Raw genomic sequence first — 16452 nt, forward strand, 5'->3', positions numbered from 1 at the left:
ACTCTGTGTATTGCGCCCTATACTATACTCTGTGTATTGCGCCCTATACTTTGCTCTGTGTATTGCGCCCTATACGTTACTCTGTGTATTGCGCCCTATACGTTACTCTGTGTATTGCGCCCTATACTATACTCTGTGTATTGCGCCCTATACTTTGCTCTGTGTATTGCGCCCTATACTTTACTCTGTGTATTGCGCTCTATACTATACTCTGTGTATTGCGCCCTATACTTTGCTCTGTGTATTGCGCCCTATACTTTGCTCTGTGTATTGCGCCCTATACTTTGCTCTGTGTATTGCGCCCTATACGTTGCTCTGTGTATTGCGCCCTATACTTTGCTCTGTGTATTGCGCCCTATACTTTGCTCTGTGTATTGCGCCCTATACTTTGCTCTGTGTATTGCGCCCTATACTTTGCTCTGTGTATTGCGCCCTATACTTTGCTCTGTATATATTGCGCCCTATACTTTGCTCTGTGTATTGCGCCCTATACTTTGCTGTGTATATTGCACCCTATACTTTGCTCTGTGTATTGCGCCCTATACTTTGCTCTGTGTATTGCGCCCTATACTTTGCTCTGTGTATATTGCGCCCTATACTTTACTCTGTGTATTGCGCCCTATACTTTGCTCTGTGTATTGCGCCCTATACTTTGCTGTGTATATTGCGCCCTATACTTTGCTCTGTGTATTGCGCCCTATACTTTGCTCTGTGTATTGCGCCCTATACTTTGCTCTGTGTATTGCGCCCTATACTTTGCTCTGTGTATTGCGCCCTATACTTTGCTCTGTGTATTGCGCCCTATACTTTGCTCTGTGTATTGCGCCCTATACTTTGCTCTGTGTATTGCGCCCTATACTTTGCTCTGTGTATATTGCGCCCTATACTTTACTCTGTGTATTGCGCCCTATACTTTGCTCTGTGTATTGCGTCCTATACTTTGCTCTGTGTATTGCGTCCTATACTTTGCTCTGTGTATTGCGCCCTATACTTTGCTCTGTGTATTGCGCCCTATACTTTGCTCTATATATATTGCGCCCTATACTTTGCTCTGTGTATTGCGCCCTATACTTTGCTCTGTGTATTGCGCCCTATACTTTGCTCTGTGTATTGCGCCCTATACGTTACTCTGTGTATTGCGCCCTATACTTTGTTCTGTGTATTGCGCCCTATACTTTGCTCTGTATATTGCGCCCTATACTTTACTCTGTGTATTGCGCCCTATACTTTGCTCTGTGTATTGCGCCCTATACGTTACTCTGTGTATTGCGCCCTATACTTTGTTCTGTGTATTGCGCCCTATACTTTACTCTGTGTATTGCGCCCTATACTTTGCTCTGTGTATTGCGCCCTATACTTTGCTCTGTGTATTGCGCCCTATACTTTGTTCTGTGTATTGCGCTCTATACTTTGTTCTGTGTATTGCGTCCTATACTTTGCTCTGTATATATTGCGCCCTATACTTTGCTCTGTGTATTGCGTCCTATACTTTGCTCTGTGTATTGCGCTCTATACTTTGTTCTGTGTATTGCGTCCTATACTTTACTCTGTGTATTGCGCCCTATACTTTGCTCTGTGTATTGCGCCCTATACTTTGCTCTGTGTATTGCACCCTATACTTTACTCTGTGTATTGCGCCCTATACTTTGCTCTGTGTATTGCGTCCTATACTTTGTTCTGTGTATTGCGCCCTATACTTTGCTCTGTGTATTGCGTCCTATACTTTGCTCTGTGTATTGCGTCCTATACTTTACTCTGTGTATTGCGCCCTATACTTTGCTCTGTGTATTGCGTCCTATACTTTGTTCTGTGTATTGCGCCCTATACTTTGCTCTGTGTATTGCGCCCTATACTTTGCTCTGTGTATTGCGTCCTATACTTTGTTCTGTGTATTGCGCCCTATACTTTGCTCTGTGTATTGCGTCCTATACTTTGCTCTGTGTATTGCGTCCTATACTTTGTTCTGTGTATTGCGCTCTATACTTTGCTCTGTGTATTGCGTCCTATACTTTGCTCTGTGTATTGCGCCCTATACTTTGTTCTGTGTATTGCGCCCTATACTTTGCTCTGTGTATTGCGTCCTATACTTTGTTCTGTGTATTGCGCTCTATACTTTGCTCTGTGTATTGCGCCCTATACTTTGCTCTGTGTATTGCGCCCTATACTTTGTTCTGTGTATTGCGCCCTATACTTTACTCTGTGTATTGCGCCCTATACTTTGCTCTGTGTATTGCGCCCTATACTTTGCTCTGTGTATTGCGCCCTATACTTTGTTCTGTGTATTGCGTCCTATACTTTGTTCTGTGTATTGCGCCCTATACTTTGCTCTGTGTATTGCGTCCTATACTTTGCTCTGTGTATTGTGCCCTATACTTTGCTCTGTGTATTGCGTCCTATACTTTGTTCTGTGTATTGCGCCCTATACTTTGCTCTGTGTATTGCGTCATATACGTTACTCTGTGTATTGCGCCCTATACTTTGCTCTGTGTATTGCGCCCTATACGTTACTCTGTGTATTGCGTCATATACGTTACTCTGTGTATTGCGCCCTATACTTTGTTTTGTGTATTGCACCCTATACTTTGCTCTGTGTATTGCGTCATATACGTTACTCTGTGTATTGCACCCTATACGTTACTCTGTGTATTGCGCCCTATACTTTGCTCTGTGTATTGCACCCTATACGTTACTCTGTGTATTGCGCCCTATACTTTGCTCTGTGTATTGCACCCTATACGTTACTCTGTGTATTGCGCCCTATACTTTGCTCTGTGTATTGCACCCTATACGTTACTCTGTGTATTGCACCCTATACGTTACTCTGTGTATTGCGCCCTATACTTTGCTCTGTGTATTGCGCCCTATACGTTACTCTGTGTATTGCGCCCTATACTATACTCTGTGTATTGCGCCCTATACTTTGCTCTGTGTATTGCGCCCTATACGTTACTCTGTGTATTGCGCCCTATACGTTACTCTGTGTATTGCGCCCTATACTATACTCTGTGTATTGCGCCCTATACTTTGCTCTGTGTATTGCGCCCTATACTTTACTCTGTGTATTGCGCTCTATACTATACTCTGTGTATTGCGCCCTATACTTTGCTCTGTGTATTGCGCCCTATACTTTGCTCTGTGTATTGCGCCCTATACTTTGCTCTGTGTATTGCGCCCTATACTTTGCTCTGTGTATTGCGCCCTATACTTTGCTCTGTGTATTGCGCCCTATACTTTGCTCTGTGTATTGCGCCCTATACTTTGCTCTGTGTATTGCGTCCTATACTTCAGGCACCAGCTGCTCTCTACACTTTTCATTGAGGTTTGCACTTTTGAGCAGTTCCCTAACTGTAAGAGAACAGCAAGGAGCGCCCTTGGCTCCGCCCCACCATTACCATAGCAACAGCTGCCTGGGGTCTGGCAAGGAATTCTGGGAGCTGGCCAATGCTAACTGCTCTGGGGGCTGTGCAGGCGGAGATGTCGCCTTCCTTATGTCTCCCTATTACTGGGGTCGGTGGACATAGGGGGGTCTGACCGCAGAAAGTGGGGGTTGTAGTCATCCCTGTAATAATGATATCTATTAGAAATCATGGGGATTCGCGGCTCCAGCCTCACAATCTACTGTGGATTTTCGTCACCTGTTTTACCCAAAGCGTTTTAAAGTGTGATGTGTAAATAGGATGGGAAGCCATCCCTCCAAATACAGGGCAGATCAAAGCTGTGTGTATGGTGGGGGAGGGGACACAGCCTGGGGTCATTACACCCCCCCCTCCCATCCCCCCCAGTATAGTGGGCGAGGTGAGTGTGACCATACAATCCATCATCACGCCAGAACAGTGTCCAAACCCATATTGTATCCCGACTGTACCAGATGCGCTGATTTCATAAGAAAATATATATATAAGTAAATAAGTAATATGTATATAAATGCACCATAACTCCCAGGAAGGTGTCCATATAAAAGGGTCCTAAAAATATAATAGAAGGCAAAAAAGTACAATGAGTTAGATATGGTGGGGCAGTGAGCTCCGGAGTGTGGAGGAAGATATAGAAGATGATAATGTGAGGAGCGGACAGGAGGAGAGCACTACAGAGGTGTATGGAGGGGGTAGGGTGCGGATCAGAGAGCACTACAGAGGTGTATGGAGGGGGTAGGGATCGGATCAGAGAGCACTACAGAGGTGTATGGAGGGGGTAGGGTGCGGATCGGAGAGCACTACAGAGGTGTATGGAGGGGGTAGGGTGCGGATCAGAGAGTACTACAGAGGTGTATGGAGGGGGTAGGGTGCGGATCAGAGAGCACTACAGAGGTGTATGGAGGGGGTAGGGATCGGATCAGAGAGCACTACAGAGGTGTATGGAGGGGGTAGGGTGCGGATCAGAGAGCACTACAGTGGTGTATGGAGGGGGTCGGGTGCGGATCGGAGAGCACTACAGTGTTGTATGGAGGGGGTAGGGTGCAGATCGGAGAGCACTACAGAGGTGTGTAGAGGGGGTAGGGTGCGGAGCAGAAAGCACTACAGTGGTGGTGTATGGAGGGGGTAGGGTGCGGATCAGAGAGCACTACAGTGGTGTATGGAGGGGGTCGGGTGCGGATCAGAGAGCACTACAGTGGTGTATGGAGGGGGTAGGGTGCGGATCGGAGAGCACTACAGAGGTGTATGGAGGGGGTAGGGTGCGGATCAGAGAGCACTACAGAGGTGTATGGAGGGGGTAGGGTGCAGATCGGAGAGCACTACAGAGGTGTATGGAGGGGGTAGGGTGCGGATCAGAGAGCACTACAGAGGTGTATGGAGGGGGTAGGGTGCAGATCGGAGATTATGTGGGGGGAGGTATCATGAGATCAGGTCAGTGTTATCGGCAACAGGTGTGGACCCGCTGTGCTACTGAACCTGTCTGGCTTTGGACAAAACCCGGGATCGGCATCAAAATACCCTTAAAGGGATACTTCGGTGATTAACATCTTATCCCCTATCCGGCATATGCCTGATGAAGCGCTTATGCGCGAAACGCGTTGCATACTGGGAATAAATGTTGTGTTGTCCTGAGAATTGCCTGGTCCTTCAGCGCCTGAGTTCCACCCTTCCTTGGAGGTGATTGTTTTTTCTGGGCCCTATTTGTGGAGCGGCAGCAGTGGATCATTACTACATACCTTTACCCATGTCGTGCTGGCCCTTGCACAACCTACTCTGGTAAGCGCACATTTACATTGAGCGTCTTGCATGATTTGGCGTTATTACACCATGGAGCGCTTATTTTTTTTGTCTTTTTCTAGACCTTGCTGCAATGACAAAGTGATATCGGAGATCAGCTTCTCGATGGTCCTTCGGTGAAGACAAGGGTGCACTTTGGATCGGAGACGGAAATGTCAAACAGTCCAGAGGGAGACTCTGCCTTATCAGAAGAAGAATAGGGCCCGTCAAACCTGGCGAGGATTAGGTGTGAAGGGAAGAGTATAGACACTTCAGAATTTTATGGCTGGTCACAGGAAACTTGGCCCCATCTAGGAAATGACACCATTCCTCCAAAATTATCCTTACAGCTACTAGATCACAGTCTACAATGGAATAAAGTTCTCGTTGGCTCAGGAGAATTTTATAGAGAAGAATCCACAAGAAATATAGTTTTTTTTCCCCCAAATCTTCTCCAACTGCTGGGAGAGTACGGCTCCGGCAGAGAAGTGGGAGAGGTCCCAAAAAAATCAGCAGTAGTAGTTCGCGAACTGAGAAATCTCTGTAGACTTGGGTCTCACTGGATAAACGCGAAGACCCCTTACCCCCAAAGAAATGATATCATCCAGGAAAGATAGCTCTTCTTACTTCTTGGACTTTCTCATTCAGCCAATGATAGAACATGTAGACGATGAGTCAAATAGTCCCTGGAAAAGCAAAAAAATCATAAAGCTATAACAGAACATATCTGGGAAGATTTCATTAATGAAAGACTGGGGGGTCATTGCAGAGGACAAATGGCATCAGAAGATGTTTGAGGGGCCCTATGTTGTTGGCAGACTGATGTACGGAGTCTTCAAATCCAGTTTGGAAAAATAATAAGCCCCTTTGATATGATTCCTGAGATGAGTTACCTGTCCGTCACCATAATCTTGACCATACCTCAATAATCAATACAAAGGGGGGAATTTATGCTTCGTATGCCGGTCTTCCGTAAACCCCTATAGTGTAGGATCACAGTGGATTTATCCAGAGGCACAAGCTTTTTACTGAAAGGGTACTCCACTGCCCCAGCATTTGGAACATTTTGTGCCGGACGCTAGGTGCGGGCTGTGGGGTCGAGCAGTCATGGCCGTCACATCACGCCCCCTCAATGCAAGTATGTGGGAGGGGTGTCGTGACTTCCATGCCCCCTCCCATAGACTTGCATTGAGGGGGCGTGGCGTGACTTAACGAGGGGTATGTCAAAAAGTTTATGGAAGGAGAATATGGTCTGTGCCAGGGTAACCCGGCCGCACTAGATTATTGGGATGAGGGAGTACGAGGAACAAGGTTTCTCCAGAATGGAGGACTCCCACCTGGAAGCAGACGGGAGCAGTTCAGCGACTGATATATACTAATATATTTACTGGGAGGAGCTGAAGGGGGTTCTTGTAGGGCAACATAGGAACCTGAAATTTCTTGGTTAAGGTACAGTAAATAAAATTCTTTTACAGCCACAGTCTATAGTAATTGTAAGTTTTTAACTAGTAGTTCAGGAAAAGACATTGTTGGGCCCAAAGTAATTTCCCTGCACTCATATTTGCCCTAGAATTTCTTCCGGAATTCATTTTATACGATCTGCAGCAGCTTACAAATGATACTTTTTCATCTATTTATGTTTCAATTATTTCTATATTAAATATTAATTTGAATGAAATCAATACGAATATTTCCATATTTGTAAATATTTGGCTATCACACTGTTTTTGTAGATTCTGCAGCGTTGGTCGCTGGCAGAAGAGGTTTCCATGGATATCTCCCCCATCTGTCGGGGTCCCCTGTGTCACGATCTCCCCCAGGACAGTTCCGTGTTTGTCACTTAAAGTGATCTTTTAAGCACGTTCAAATAATTTGTGGATGTTATAAAGCGCAGCTCCGAAAATATAACCATCAAATATATGTAACGTCTTATAACCATTCTTCTCTGCAGATCCTCTCAAGCTCGGCATACACTTTCAATAATGTTTGTTGGGCCAAAAGCTGTCCTTCCCGACATCCCAATATACATCAATGTTCGGCATGGTGGAACGTTCTTGTTTTTTCTATGGTGAGGGGAGGGGTAAGCTGCAGCCAAACAGCACTGGGGCAGGCTTTTCTTAGAACAATAGAGTCAGGCGGTAAAAATCCAACACCCCTGACCCCTACACCATATGTCGGGGGGAGAGTCGGAGGCTACAATACACTTTAGATGTATACGGGCACCTTCAGATGTAAGGATTGTATAGCTGCCTGAAGTGGTCTCTGTTTTCCTATAATATTTCCATTGTGGTACCAATATTATAGGTAGATCCATTATTCAAGACAACAAGAACTATCGCCACGTTCCTGAGACATCTGTGTAAGGGACAACCTTAAGCAATGGTGTCACCTCCGCCCTAAAAACAACAGTGAAATTACTAATTATTAGTCACATGACACAATGGGGTGCGGCTTGTGTCACAGGACGGTAACACTGGCGCCATTTTGTCGAAGATCACTCAGAATTAACCACAAGTCACACAATGTAAAATAAAATCATTTTTTAAATAATTTTTTAATGAACCGATCCTTGAGTTATAACCGTATTAAATATATAAACAAAAGAAACATAAAACTGTATCTGTAAAATAGATCTCTACTGTCCGGACGTTATAAGAAGAATCTCTTGGCACCTCGTACATTTACATCTTATACAAGAAAGACGGGGTAAGGCACGTAGAATTAGGATGAAACGCAGTCCACAAAATGGCGGCTCCCGGGTTTAAAAAAACATCTGTCCAATTGTGGATTGTAGGTCCTTTGGCACCGCCCCATATACATATATTATAGATCACTTTCCAGCATCTGTGTATGAGGACATTTAAAATATGATAAAAAAAAGTCAATTCAACTTGAAATAGCGCCGAGTCAATCAGTCCAAGCAGCCAACACTGCTATTACTGTAGGGGGCGCTCACTTAAGTCAGAAGCATTGAATATAACTATGTATAGTAGAAAAATTATAGTAGCACTCACCACGCTATAGAAATCTTTGTATCTTTATTACAAAAAGTGCAGCAGGGAGGGGTAAAACAAATGGGAGTGCTACCTGGCGGCAACAACTGTTTCTTGCATCCACAAGAACTTCTTCGGTCCATTGTCCCAAAGAAGTGCACGTTGACGCAAGAAACGGCGGTTGCAGTGCAGGAGGGAGACATAAAACAAAGCACTACCAGGCAGCAACAGATGCTTCTTGTGTCAATGCGCACTTCTATGGGTTGACGCAAGAAACGGCTGTTGCAGTGCAGCAGGGAGACATAAAATTAACGGGGCACTACCAGGCGGCAACAGCTGTCTCTTGTGCTGACGCACACCTCTACGGGCCCACACGAGAAACAGCTGTTTCGCTTCAGCAGGGAGACATAAAAACAAACAGGAGCACTACCTGGCGGCATCAGCCGTTTCTCACGTCAGCACGCCAACCTGCTGTTGCAGTGCAGCAGGGATATTTAAAACAAATGGGGGCGCTACCTGGCAGCAACAGCCATTTATCGTGTCAACACGCACTTCTTCGGCCCATCAACTCGAAGAAGTACCTGCTGACGCAAGAAACGGCTGTTGCAGTGCAGCAGGGAGATTAAAAAACCACACGGGAGCATTACCAAGTGGCAAGAGCCATTTCTTGCGTCAACACGCACTACTTTGGGCCATCAGCCTGCTGACGCAAGAAACGGCTGTTGCAGTGCAGCAGGGAGACATAAAACAAACGGGAGCGCTACCTGGCGGCAACACGACAGCTGTCGTGTTGCCGCCAGGTAGCGCTCCCGTTTGTTTTATGTCTCCCTGCTGCACTGCAACGCCCGTTCCTTGCGTCAGCAGGCTGATGGCCCAAAGTAGTGCGTGTTGACGCAAGAAATGGCTGTGGCCGCCATGTAGCGTTCCCCTTTGTTTTAGGTCTCCTTGCTGCACTGTTTTTGTCCACTTTTTGTAATAAAGATATGAAGATTTATAGTGAGTGCGAGAACCCTTGTTCTACTTTACGTAGTTATATAAAATGTGATGGAGTTGGCACCATGTTTTGTTATCCATCAGTCAGTAAACCAACTCCTTCTGCATCTTCAGGATCCAATGTAAGGTGAAGTGGACGTCTTCATCCATGAGGCCCTGAGGAGGGAAGGTTCATTGTTAGGTGATCATTAGATTGTAAGCTCCTCAGGTTAGGACGTGTATCGTTATCTAATAGTCTTCTCATATGTATATCTGGTACAATACAGCTGAATAAAGCATAATAAAGGGGGGGTCTAACCATATGGACGTCATACAGAACATGTGGGTTGTGATCTGTATGATCGGCTTCAGATGCTTTGCAGCTGCACTGCCCCCTCCCCCCTTCTCCCATGATGCTCTGCTTCACATACCTGAGCCGCATTGAGTAGATGAGTCCTGTATATGGAGATTATTTCCTGGTGACGTTTGTTGGTTTCCTGTTAAGAAGAAGTAATAGAAGAAATGACCATAGAGTGTATGAAGCCGCTCAGAGACATCACATACAAGGCATTCCGAAAGTCTTCAGACCCTTTCACTTTTTTCACATTTTCTTCCCACACATCATTTTACCCACAATACCCAATAAGGAGACATTTTAACCGAATTTTTTAATTTTTTTTTTTCAAATGTATTAAAAAGGAAAAAACAAGTTTGGCATGGACATAAGTATTCATACCCTTTGCTATATGGCATGTGATATTTAGCTATGGCTTCTTCAATTTCTCTTGACCATCTCTGAGATGTTTCTTCCCCTTGGTTGAAATCACCTGGGGTAAAGTCAGCTGATTGGACAAGACACAGCCCTGTCTATATAAGGTCTCACAGGGGGAAAGAACTGCCTGTAGACCTCAGACACAGCCCTGTCTATATAAGGTCTCACAGGGGGAAAGAACTGCCTGTAGAGATCAGACACAGTCCTGTCTATATAAGGTCTCACAGAGGGAAAGAACTGCCTGTAGAGATCAGACACAGTCCTGTCTATATAAGGTCTCACAGAGGGAAAGAACTGCCTGTAGAGATCAGACACAGTCCTGTCTATATAAGGTCTCACAGGGGGAAAGAACTGCCTGTAGAGATCAGACACAGCCCTGTCTATATAAGGTCTCACAGGGGGAAAGAACTGCCTGTAGAGATCAGACACAGCCCTGTCTATATAAGGTCTCACAGCTGACAATGTTTATCAGAGCAAACACCAAGAGGGAGAAAGAACTCCCTGTAGAGCTCAGACACAGCCCTGTCTATATAAGGTCTCACAGCTGACAATGTATATCAGAGCAAACACCAAGCCATGAGGTGGAAAGAACTGCCTGTAGAGATCAGACACAGCCCTGTCTATATAAGGTCTCACAGCTGACAATGTATATCAGAGCAAACACCAAGCCATGAGAAGGAAAGAACTGCCTGTAGAGATCAGACACAGCCCTGTCTATATAAGGTCTCACAGGAGGAAAGAACTGCCTGTAGAGATCAGACACAGCCCTGTCTATATAAGGTCTCACAGGAGGAAAGAACTGCCTGTAGAGCTCAGACACAGTCCTGTCTATATATGGTCTCACAGGAGGAAAGAACTGCCTGTAGAGATCAGACACAGCCCTGTCTATATAAGGTCTCACAGCTGACAATGTTTATCAGAGCAAACACCAAGAGGGAGAAAGAACTGCCTGTATAGCTCAGACACAGCCCTTTCTATATAAGGTCTCACAGCTGACAATGTATATCAGAGCAAACACCAAGAGGGAGAAAGAACTGCCTGTAGAGATCAGACACAGCCCTGTCTATATAAGGTCTCACAGCTGACAATATATATCAGAGCAAACACCAAGCTATGAGGGGGAAAGAACTGCCTGTAGAGATCAGACACAGCCCTGTCTATATAAGGTCTCACAGCTGACAATGTATATCAGAGCAAACACCGAGAGGGAGAAAGAACTGCCTGTAGAGATCAGACACAGCCCTGTCTATATAAGGTCTCACAGCTGACAATGTATATCAGAGCAAACACCAAGATATGAGGGGGAAAGAACTGCCTGTAGAGCTCAGAGACAGGATTGTTTGGAGGACAAAAACATTTCTGCTGCAATGAAAGTCCTCAGTGACCTCCAGAAGATATAACAACCAAGACTCTCCCTAGAGCTGCCACCCCACCAGACTAAGTAATTGGGGGAGAAGGGTTTTGGTAAGGGTGGAGACAGTGGTCACTATGAACCCAATGGTCACTATGACTGAGCTCCAAAGATCCTGTGTGCAGATGGGAGAAACTTTTAGAAGGTCCAGAACCATCGCTGCAGCCTCCACAATCTGGGCTTTATGGCAGAAAGAAGCCTCCTCAGTAATAACACATGGAAGCTTCAAACGGATCAGACTGTAAGGAACAAGATTCTGAGCCCGAATTCAATGGAACATCTCTGGGGAGACCTGAAAATGGCTTCCACCGATGGTCCCCATCCAACCTGACAGAGACTGAGAGGATCTACAGAAAAGAATGGAAGAAAATCCCCGAATCCAGGTGACTAAACCTTATGGCCTCATCCCCAAGAAGACTGGAGGCCGGAATCACTGCCAAAAGGGGCTTCACCTAAGTCCTGAGTAAAGGGTCTGAATACTCATGTCACATGTTATAGTAAAAGGTATGAATACTTATGTCACATGTTATAGTAAAAGGTATGAATACTTATGTCACTGTGAGATCACAGTTTTTCCTTCTCAATAATTTAGTGAAGATCTGTAACATTCTGTGATCACGTTGTCATTATGGGGGATGGAGAGAAAACCTGACACAAAGTAAAAAGGTCTGAACACTTTCCTAATGGATGAGTACGTGTATCTCATGTGTACGGTCAGCCTAGGATATGACGGTACAGTCTTATGTACATAGATAACTATATACTGTGCAGGTGACTATAACCTATTGTACCATGTTATCAGCCATATAAGACAGTGCGAGCAATATAAGTCAGTGGGGTAAATGGACAGGAATTTGCTAGTGCCCCCCTTCCCCGCACCCTTAGGCTGGGTTCACACTACGGAATCTCTGGGCAGAATTTCTGCTGGAGATTTAGCCGGCGGCACTAAGACCGCATGGACTGCATTGCCGTCCCCATAGACGGCAATGCATTTCTGGGTAGATCTTTTGGGAGATCTGCTCAGAAATGCATTGACATCTATGGGGACGTCAATGCAGTCTGCGCGGTCCTAGTGCCGCCATCTTGATCTCCGGCAGAAATTCTGCCCAGAAATTCCACAGTGTGAACCTAGCCTTAGGGTATGTTCACACTGAAGGTTTGGAGAGGAATTTCCGCGAGTAATTCTGCTCGCTTCTTCCTCTCCAATTCATGCAGCAGTGAAAAACCCCATAGTATGTAATTACATTTCTGCTCCTCAGTTCACACTGAGGAATTTCCGCTAGTGGAATTCTGTCACTGAATTCCGTTCCACATGAAGAATGGACATGTTCTTTCTTCATGCGGAATTCGCGTCCTAACCCCAATGTAAAAAATGTTTTTCAGTCTGCCACACTTTCGCGCAGAATTTGCACGGAATTCCTGCAAAAAAAAATAAATAAATTTTTTGTAATAATGTCTCCTATGCCGCGCTGAATTCCGCAATGATTTCTGTGCGGAATGCCACGCGGAGTTCCGCGCAGATTCCATGCAGATTCTGCGCACATTCCGCATGGGAAAAAACTGACATTTCTGAGTGGATTTTTTCAGTGAGAATTCCGTGCAAATATTAATCGGTGTGAACATACCCTTAGCGTGTATCATTTCTTGACTAGCAAAAATACTGATGTGAAGCCAAATACTGTAGAGTCCTTCTTAATTCTTGTCTATTTGAAACTTTTTTAAAAATCTATTTATATAATGGATGATGATTTATTATTTATAATGTCTGGATTTTCAGTTGCGGACACAGTGATAAAAAGCCTTCCATAGAATGTAATGAAAGACTGCCCCCTGCTGGAGGAATTCATCAAGGGAATGGTCGGCTATATACGACAAATAATGTGAGAATACAGCGACAAATCCAGTGTTTCCCAACCAGAGTGTCTCCAGCTGTTGCAAAACTATGACTCCCAGCATGCCCGGACAGCCGAAGGCTGTCCGGGCAAGCTGGGAGTCGTAGTTTTGCAACAGCTGGAGGCACCCTGGTTGGAATACACTGGACTTAAAGGGGTATTCCAGGATTTTTTTTTTTATTTGACTAAGCTACAGGGGCTGCAAAGTTAGTGTAGTTCATAATATAGTGCCTGTACCTGTGTGTGACGGTTTTCTCACAATTCTGTGATTTTCACCCCAATATTTATTTTTATCATCATAAAAAATGACTGTTGTCTCAGATTTTTCCCAGCTTGCAATGCGGCCAAGACCTGACATCACTAGTCAGCTGATGACAGGGAGCCTGTCTGCTTCAATGGGTGGAGCGATCGCTTGGTGGGAGAGAGATCAATCTGCAACTAATGCAACAGCTGTAGGCACCCTGATTGAAAACCACAGGTCTTTTGAATGGATGCAGCTCATTTATGTTTCAATGGGTGGGTGGCTGATGTGTGGGAGGGAGGAAGATGGAATTATGGGATTTGTAGGCAAAAGAAGAAAACTCAAACAGGAAATACCAGTTCACAAAGCTAGCCACAGTATTATGGTAATCTCACAACATAGCCATTTAGCCCCAAGAAAAGCGCAGATCCTTCTTAAGCATGTCCATTACTGCCTGCCAGGTACATACTAAAATAACCTTATGGTGGAGAACCCCTTTAATTGCATACCTCCAGTTTGCTGGACAGCTCCTCATATCGTTTCTGCTGCCGGTCAATTTCTTTAGTCAAGGACTCCACCTCCTTCATGGATCCCAACATCTTAAAAAAAAAACAGATAATAATCTTCAGACAACTCTGGTCACATATCTGTAATATAAAAGACGACTCCACCCTGTGTTGACATTTGGGCTGAGTTTCAGTCACTGCCCACTCACCTTCTCCTGTTTCTCCTGAGAAGCTTTAGAGACGTGTTCACACTGCTCAGTAAGGTGCCGATTTTCTTCCTCATATTTCTTGGACTGGATCCTCAGGTCATCGGCTTCTTTCATCAGTTCCTGAATTTTCCCCTCTAGGCGCAACACTTTCTCCGTCTCGAATGACAGATTTGCCCTCCACCCTTCAGCGTCCTTTGAAGCCTGAGTATATTTCTCAGAAAGCCCCTGCACTTCCTCCCGTAAAGCCTGAATCTTGGTCTCCAGACCAGCCCTGACTTTCTCCATCTCCTGGACCATGCTCACCTCCTTAAGCCGTAAAGCCTGTCCTTCTTCAGTCTCTTGTTCCATCTGTTGTTTGAGGACTAGGACTTCTTCACATTTGCCCTCCAGAGCCACCTTACAGGCCTCGTTCTCCTCCTTGAGAGCTGTGACTATTCTCTCCAGATCCACCAAGCGGCTCTCAAACTCTTCCTTAGGAATGGAGTTGGAGGTCTGAGCTGCCAGTTGTTCTTTCAGTTCCACCACATTGCCCATAGTTTGGAACAACCTTTGTTTCAGATCCTCTGTCTCCTTAGTCTTGGAATGTAACTGGTTCTTGATCTCATTCAGAATGTTCTTGTGTTCGGTCATCGATATAGTCTGCGCCTGGTCATCCAGAAGCTTGAGGTTCTCCTTCTGCAGAGCAGCAGCCTCCTGCAGGGCATCGTTGTATTTCCTTACAAGTGTTCCGACGTTCCAGTATAACTCCTCCAAGACGTCAGAGCTGAACATCTCTACAGATCTGCTGCTTTCTTCCCGAATGATCTCTGGAGGGAAACTGTCCCGTAACATGGCCATTTCATTCTGCTGAGCTTCCAGTCTGCCGTTCAGCTTCTTGAGCTTGTCTTGTTCTGCCAGCAGCTCGTCGGACAGGACTAGGATCTGGTGTTTGTAATCCTTACAGCGTTTCTCCGTTTCTTGTCTCATGGCAAATTCTGACTGCATGCTTTCTTGTAAGGCGAGGAGTCCTTCTTCAAGGTTCTGCTTCTCTTGAACGACCTGGTTCATACGGGTGAGGAGGTTCTCATTTGTCCCCTTCAGAGATGACAACTGGGTCTCTAAGTCTGTAATCTTCTGCTTTAAGGAGTCTGTAGTCTTGGCAAGGTCCTGGGCCGACCCGCTTCTCTCCACGGGGGTTATACTGTTTCTACTCCGGTGCGTTTCCTCCGCCTGTAAACAAGCTATGTTGGTCTCTAATTGTTTGTGGTGCTCCTTGGTGTCTTTCACCAGCCGGTGCCCACTGTTTTGCTCACCCTTGGCACTGTTGATCAGTACTGAATCTGTCCTCTCTGATCTGACAGCCGCTACGCTCTTCTGTAGTCTCTCGACTGCAGCCATATAGTTCTCTAAACCTGCGATTGATGATTTCCAGTTATTAACATTTTTTTCCAGGACATCTTTTGGCACATAACCTGAACATCCTTGGGATATTCCATTGCCTTGCTTTATATCTACATGTATGCAGTTACTTTTACATTTTTTTATAAAGTCACTAAGTATTTTGTTGTTGGGTATATCTTGCCCGTTCTCTAGTCTCTCCGTCTGGACATCGTCCACATTTCCTTCTTGCTCCTGCAGTTTTTGCAGCAGTACCAGGAGCTCTTCCTTTTCCCGTGTGACCCCTGAGATCTGGTCCTGCAGATCTTCTACCACCGTGCTCTGTATCCGCTTCCTCTTCTCGAACTGTGACAGCACTTCCCGCATGTTCTCCAGATGACCCTCCAACTCCGCCACCCTCCTCCGGCCACTTTCTTCCCTTTCTTTGGCAGCAGCAGCTTCACCCTGGAGACGTCTCATCTCTTCTTGGTGTACGTCTTCCATCATTCCTGTCTCACTAGGCTTGGCACTGAGATCTTGGATTATTTCTTCTTGGCGTTCGTGTTCTTTCTGCCGCTGATCTTTGAAGGACTTAACCTTCTCAAGAAGTTGTTCCAACAGATCACATGTGTCGGAGTATTGGTAATTTTCTGATTTGGGTCTGGTTTTTTCACCATCTCCTTCAAGTAGACAATCTAGAGTCCCCACCAAGTCTCTGATGCGGCTGCACTCCAGCCTATGTTCCTCAGACATCCTTTCCAGGTCTTGGGTCTTCATCATCAGATCTCCTTGAAGCCACACGCCACGCTTCTGCTCTTCCTCATATCTTTTCTTCCACATGAAGACCAGCTCCTGCTCTCTGCTTGGGGTCTGAGGGACGGCCTAAAATACACAGAATATTGCTTAGACTT

The 16452-nt window shown here is 45.5% G+C and overlaps 1 protein-coding gene across 7 annotated transcripts in view; it reads right to left on the reverse strand.

The window, feature by feature from the left end:
* Positions 1 to 9061: 9061 nt before the first annotated feature.
* The window catches only part of ANKRD35 (ankyrin repeat domain 35), a 133698-nt gene continuing 126307 nt past the window's right edge, over positions 9062 to 16452 (reverse strand). For 4 of the 7 annotated variants that reach the window (XM_056545884.1, XM_056545887.1, XM_056545883.1 and 1 more), the window contains 4 exons: positions 14186 to 16423; positions 13980 to 14069; positions 9586 to 9651; positions 9064 to 9331 (listed from right to left, as the gene is read on the reverse strand). In XM_056545884.1, the coding sequence (XP_056401859.1) occupies positions 9260 to 9331; positions 9586 to 9651; positions 13980 to 14069; positions 14186 to 16423 (2466 nt within the window). In that variant the 3' untranslated portion in view covers positions 9064 to 9259. Of the gene's footprint in view, positions 9332 to 9585; positions 9652 to 13979; positions 14070 to 14185; positions 16424 to 16452 lie in introns of all 7 variants that reach the window. The other 3 variants (XM_056545880.1, XM_056545885.1, XM_056545882.1) reach the window with 2 other exon arrangements.

The sequence above is a fragment of the Hyla sarda genome, chromosome 11 (assembly GCF_029499605.1).
Source record: "Hyla sarda isolate aHylSar1 chromosome 11, aHylSar1.hap1, whole genome shotgun sequence".
Taxonomy (NCBI): Eukaryota; Metazoa; Chordata; class Amphibia; order Anura; family Hylidae; genus Hyla; species Hyla sarda.